The sequence below is a fragment of the Peromyscus leucopus genome, chromosome 20 (assembly GCF_004664715.2).
Source record: "Peromyscus leucopus breed LL Stock chromosome 20, UCI_PerLeu_2.1, whole genome shotgun sequence".
Lineage (NCBI taxonomy): Eukaryota > Metazoa > Chordata > Mammalia > Rodentia > Cricetidae > Peromyscus > Peromyscus leucopus.
The window spans coordinates 37,600,872-37,607,518 of NC_051080.1; the positions used below are offsets into that span (position 1 = coordinate 37,600,872).

The 6,647-nt window shown below is 53.6% G+C and overlaps 1 protein-coding gene across 1 annotated transcript in view; it reads left to right on the plus strand.

The window, feature by feature from the left end:
- Positions 1–5,929, plus strand: part of Fam83f (family with sequence similarity 83 member F) — a 32,377-nt gene extending 26,448 nt beyond the window's left edge. The window contains exon 5 of the mRNA XM_028871284.2: positions 4,373–5,929. Coding sequence (XP_028727117.1) covers positions 4,373–4,422 — 50 coding nt within the window. The 3' untranslated portion in view covers positions 4,423–5,929. The remainder of the gene's footprint in view (positions 1–4,372) is intronic.
- The last annotated feature ends 718 nt before the right edge of the window (positions 5,930–6,647 follow it).

Sequence of the window (6,647 nt, forward strand, 5' to 3'; positions counted from 1 at the left end):
AGAAAGATAGGAAGAGCCGAGAGCTGACAGCCTGTAAAATTGCTTGATAAGAAGTATATAGTTGTCAAACAGCATGCAGATTTTTGCAAACCCAGGTGTGGCCCTGGGGAGAATCTTACAGAATCGCCTCCTTTGGGGCTGGGGGGTGGGGGGACGAGAAACCCCCAATGGAATCAGCCTGGAAGTCTGAAGAGCCAGAGCCCCCTCTAGTGGCTGAAGCTGTGTGTGTCCTTTGCCGTTTGCTTTTTCTCTTAACTAAACTGTGTCCGCACTGGGCTATCAGCTTCTGCCCCCCTGGCCCCTTGCCACCTGCACCCTTACAGGATCTCTGGGCAGGTTCTCTATGAGCAGAGAGTTCCCATTCTCAGGAGAGCACAGCTACGGATATCCTTGTTTAAAATCCCGTGAATAGAGTCTGTACTGCTGGGCTGGGCTCAGAAATCTGCATTTTTTTTTTTTTCCAAAACCACTATGAAACAGGATTTAGTCAACTAAATGTATCATTCTCTGGATGGCATTCACCATAGTGGTAAAGACTAAGGAATTGATGATGTTCAGCAAAACGTGGAATGCTAGTGGTGCTGACAGGAAGAAAAAAAAAACAGCTTTGGAAACCAAAGCTTTTATCACAGCTGTTGCCATGAAGATCCATTTCATCTTTTAACCAATCCCCACTGCCAAGAATTTAAAATTAAACACTAAATTAAATCAGAAGCATAACATAGGCATGCCAGTATCAAAGGAATTCATGTAACAAAATAGTGGCTCTCAGGATCGCCAACACATGAACACACTCACTCCTGTTAGGTTAGACTATGATGGCTTCAGTGAGTCCGTGGAAGAAGAGCTACCTTTCCCTGTTTGCTTTCTACACCATATGGTAACAGACACATTAGCAGGTCATGAAGCACGGAATGTAGATGTCTGCATTTTGAACAGGAGCGTTGGTTTTCCCACAAAGCTCTCCAATACAGCGGGGTCTTCAGACTAGCACCAATGCAGCTCGTTACTGGAGTCTCGGGCAGAGCTCTGCCTTTGGGGAAGTCACTAGGCTAGAGGAGGTGGTCCCGGGTGCTGTTCCTGAACTCCTAGGCCATCATTGGAAAGTAGACAATGGCTTCCAGTGTTAAAGGGGACATAGAGTGAAATGCTGCCACTGAGAACTCAAATGGTTTTTGCAAGTGTCTGCCTGATGGTGGCACCCCACGAACAAGATCCTTGAACTCCAGAAGGGCCAACCCCCCTATCCACAGACAGGCCGGGAGGGAAAGAGCAGCATGGCCTCTGTCCCCAGAGCCACCTCCGAACAGCTGCAGCTGCCTGTGAAAGGGTGGCGCTGATGCCATTTCCCTGCCGCTGTGGAGACCGGAAGGCCTGTGATGCCATCTCTGATTGTAGAGTTGTGGCCGCAAGGCTCCTGGATTTGGGCACTGCAGGTTCCTCCATGTCGCCCTCTGGGGCTGGTGATCTTTGATGTCTTGCCTGGAAATCTGAGTCCTCATCGGGGTGGACCCGTGAGGAAGGACTACCTGAGCTGTGGATCTGCGGCCCCCATTCTTGGGAATATCACTCAGGTGTTGCTCTTGAGGAGTGTGGGTCAGGGCCCCAGCTGCTGTGTGGAATATGGAGTCAAATCTGATTATCCTGAGCCCTGTGACCAACCAACTCTGCTCCAAAGATGAGGCCGCTGTACTGTTCATATATGTATGGTTTATTTCATTTTATATGTATGAGTGTTTCGTCTACATGTATAGATGGGCACCACATGTGTGCCTGGTGCCTGCATAGTTCAAAAGGGGGCTTTAGATCCCCTGGAACTGGATTTACAGGTGTTTTTTGACCCATCATGTGGTGCTGGGAACCGAACTCGGGTCCTCTGAAAGAGCAACAAGTGTTCTTAGCTTCTGAGTCATCATCTCTCCGACTCAGTTGTGCTGTTGTTACCAGAAGACCAAACAATTTGTGTGTCTCCCCAGTTCCTCCGAGGCTGTCTGGGCCTCTGGTCACTCTCAGAATGGTGCTAGGTAAGCTTGCATCACTGGTGGTGTTTGTATTGGCCTGGACTCCAAATAGCCAGCCATTGCCTGCTTACTTGTTTTATCCAATAAGAATATGGTCTCCAAGTATTTCCTCTGTGGGGCACAGTTCTAAATTAAGCAGAGAACGGAATGAACAAAAGTCCTTTCTTGTGGCACCCATTACCCTAGGGATGGTTGAGGGCAGGGATCACCATGACTCTGTTCTTCAGGGTGCCCAGGGGAGGCCTCGTTGATTTAGGAGCACTGGAGCAGAGCCTCAGATGGACACATGAACATCAGGGAAAGAATGTTCCAGATAAAAGGCATGTGAAGCCCTAAAGGCTATAGGAAGAGGGGACTTCCTGTCGTCACAGCCCTGTGTGACTTCCCACGTTGTTCCCTGCCTCCCCTCCTCTTGAAGCATCTTGGCTCCTAGCTGCTGTTCCACACGCCCCAGGCTGTCACCTTCCCAGTCCCTCCATGCATGCCGTAGCCTGTTCCTACTGCTCTGCATTCTGTTTCCAGGCTCCAGGGCTGAGCCTCTTTGCAGCTGGCTTTCTCGCGTAAGTCTTCTTTAGGTCACTCACTTCCCCGCCACACATACTTCATAAAAAGAAATTGTTTGGGTGGTTGGCGGAATTCTCCCACATTAATCTGAATGGGTCCAAGGCATCTGCCCTTGGCAGTTTTCTGGTAAATGAGCATGGAAAGAAAGATGGAACACAAAGAATTTTCCTTCAAGCCTGTTTCTCTGTCAGAGTCCTAGAAATGAATCCTGAGGATAAGGCGTATCCCTGGGCTGGCATCCATCTCTACAAATGGGAGGGTCAGGGCCTGCTAAAGACCGCCTTCTCTGGAAAGGAGCTGGCAGGGCACAGCCTCTGGGATGCTCCTTTACTTTCGGCACATTCCTGCCCAGCGTCTGGATCCAGAGGTTGATTTTGCTTTCCTGCCTCCGAAGCGCTGCTGCCTCTGGGGAGGCACTGGGCATCCACTTTGCAGGCCGAGCAAACAGAAAACACCACTGAGGAGAGGAAGTGGGGGGCCTTTCATTTGCTCTTGAAGCAGCAGCAAGGGCCTCCAGGGTGGTAGAATTTAATGACCTTCACAGAGCCACACCAGGCACAGCCCTCAGCACCACCACAGAAGGCCACTGGTTTCCTGTCCTACCTCCTTCTAGGCAGTCACCTGCCTGAGTCCAGGGGACACCCAGCAGGGACACCCAGGAGGCTGGTTCTGCCGTAAGTCCCGGGGAATGAGTTCACTGTAACCCCACTGAGGCAGTGGCTGGTAGAGCAAGGACAGCGAGCCTGGGCAGTGTGGCCTTCGACAGGCACAGGGACTCACCAAGGGGCTGCAGCACCAGAGTCCCAGGTCTAGCCCATGCCCAGTGCCTCTCCTGCTACTACAGCTCACAAGAGGCAGTCGTCACCTTAATTAAATTCACAGCTGAAGTGATACGGACGGCGGTGTGAGCACAAGGGAGACTGTCTTTACTGTATAAGCGGGGATAGGCAAGAAGTAACACAGTGGCTTCCACCTGGGAAAAGCAGGCAGCGGGCATTCTAAGGATGTGGACTCTGTCTTCAACTGTTCAGTGCCTCCAGAGCCAGCCAGAGGTGTCAGGTCATCTCACGGTTCTCCTCCCCCCCCCTCCCCCAGAGTCCAGAGCAGGATTTTATCATGAAGACAGCTGGCACCTTTTCCTGGGATTGTGAGGGGGGGTAGGAGTAGATGCAAGGGCCTGGAGGGGAGGAGAGGACAGTCTAGAGAAAAGCAGCCTTCCCAGCCCGGGGCCTGTGCTGCTCCATCCTCTGCCTGGGTCGCCCCACAGCAGGGTGACCACACTGCCCTCCCCAGGCATAGCTCCCTGAGTGGCCGGCCGAAGGAGCTGAGACTGGGCAGGAAGGCCGGGACCTGGCACTGTCACCGACCACTTCCAGGACAGGGCTGCTGCTTGAGCTCAGCAATAAAGCAGGTTCATCGCTGCCGCCCCTGTGCCCTCCAGTTAGGACCCCTGAGAGTGCCCTTGATTTCACCTTGAAGCTGCCTTCAACATCTAGCCGCTAATGATAGGACTGTAAGTCATTGGGGGCTGACTCCAGAGTCCCTGTCGCTGTTGGTCAGGAGACGCAGACCACTTGATGTCTCCAGTCATGGGGAGGCTGCTGAAACAGATGGTCCCTTTGCTTTCCTGGGTGCCCTGTTGACCTGGATTCCAGACCAGCAGCTTGGAAGAGAGGCATTGGTCCTGAGCTCCAAACTTGCTTATGTGGGCGGTTCAAGGTTGGGCTTGTGGCAAACCCCCTGAGCTTGTTACTTATGCCCTCCATGTCTGTGCCCTGTCTCCACAGGTAAAGCGAGTGACAGGATCACCAAGTCCAGCCAATGTGTGATCTCCTGAGCGGCAGGGTAGTGGTAGGTGGGACCTGCAGATGCCCACCCATCCTGTCCTCTGCTGAGGAGAGCATGGCCTATACCCTGTACCGGTTCACACATCAGATGCTAACCAGGCCTCCTCCCTGCAGCCTCCATCCCGGTCTTAGTGCCTGAATCCCAGATGGCAGGATCTGAAGCATCTCAGCCGTCACCGTCTCCAGCAGACTGCCATGGCCGGACAGGATCACTGCTACCTTGTTTACATGAAGTAGACGCCTGGCTAGTGTCTGCTCTCTTTTATGCCAACCTCTCCTCCACTGGGCCAGCCCTGCCCTACAGGTCCTCCGGTGGGAAGGACCATTCTTTCTGCCTTGGTAGGACAGGGTGGCCAAGGCAGCCAGCCCAGCCGCTTGACTTGTCCTAGGACTTCTGCTGCTGTCTACTTTCCCATACCCCAGAGGTTGGCGGGGAAGGGGGTACGGGGGACAGACAGACGGACAGGACATGGAACCAGTCATGCTCCAGCCCCGAAACTCCAGGTGGAAGATGCAGCTGGAACAGCGGGGACATTGGCCATTGTGGCCTCAGGGACACCCATTTCTGCTGGCACTGAGCTAGTCTCTGAGTGGAATGGGATGGGGATGGGGCTACTCCGGTCTCCTTCCAGCCAGTGGCAGGGTCTACCAGTGGTGGTGAAGAGTCCCTTTCCCCTCCTGCAGTGTCCTAGCAAGCCTGGCCTCAGTGCCTGGGCTTCCCTGGCTGCTGCTGTGGAAAACCGGGGCCCCGTAGAGTGCCTTTCCCTATGCCTGCTCCGTTCAGTAGGCTTTTGTTTACAGGGCCTGTGAAGGATGGGAGTGGGCTGGACCAGGGAGAGAGAGCATTTGTGTTTCCTCCCTGACGGCTCCTCCCTGATCATTGGCGTGGCCTTCTTCATGCACTAGGGATTCCTCAGTGAAATTTCAGCCAAAGACTAGCCTTAGCCTCCTGAGAAATGTCAGGCTGTTCTTAGACACCTCAGTTTCTCTAAAACGGGTAGGCCTAACTGCCACAGTACTAGGCCAGGACAACTGTCCCACTGCCACCTCCCCACGGTGACCTGTCCACATTGAGGGAGAGCGAACATTGACACAGAAGGTATTACCGAACTGCGGACAGAAGGACAGAGGGGCAAAGGGCCACTCAGAAGCCTTTCCAGGCCTCCGAACCAAGCTCTTGCGACCTTCTTTCTGAAAAGGCCTTGGATACCACTAGTACTGGGAGGGACACAGGATCTGCAGAGGCAGCTGGTGAGAGGAGGGAGGGAGGGGGTGCTGTGGGCTGCAGAAGTGGGGCGATACATGGTGGCCTGTGCCCGTGTCTGGCCTCCTGGCTGGTGGGGAATAAGAGGGAAAATTGGGGATGGCCTCAGTCCAGAGTCCCCTCTGTTCACCCTGAGGTTAGCTTCTGGGAGTGGGAAAGGGGCCCCGCCGTGGCTTCCCAAGCCTTTGTGAGGATTAAACACTTCTGGTAAATGATTCCGGATACAAGGCTGACGGTGCGCCATGTGCTTATTCTGGAGGACATCAGGAGGCCCAGGTGGCATGGGAAGTGGCCCTGTTACACCTCTGCTGTTCTGATCACCTTGAAGATGTGGGACTCAAGATACCTAAACTCCAGTGGGGAAAAGAAATGACCGCGTGGAGAGTGGCTGCCTGCCTGAGACCAGGAAAGAGAGCTGCTCCTAAGCAATTCTGCTGAGGCCATCTTCTCTCTTCCCAGTGAGGGAAGCTAGTCAGCCCTCCTGGACAGGCGCTAGAGGGAGAGTGCGCTTCTCTACCCTCCTGCTTTTCTCTCACTGAGCCACTCACCACATGCTTTAGTCATGAAGCATCCAAAGACTAGCTCAAGAAAGAGTCTATCACGCAGGCTCACCACCATCCCCAAGTCCACGTGACAAATGTACCAGTGGCCAGCGCTGCAAAATCTGTTGGGAGTGGGGGGGCAGCTGTACTGTATACACAGGATGTGGCCCAGGCTGGCCTCCAACAGCTGCTCCAGTTCTCCTGAATGCTGGGGTTACAGGTGTGCACCACCACACCCAGCTTTCCCGTGTGTGGCTTTGGCATAGCGCTTTGGCTCTGAGGTTGGCTGACTTGCCTGAGATTTTCCATTCTGCGACTTCTTCCACCTTTATCCTAGTTACCTTGTTCAACACTTCACTGCCTAGTTCTCCCCAGAACAGGTGTGTTTATGTGCACACATCTGCCTTCC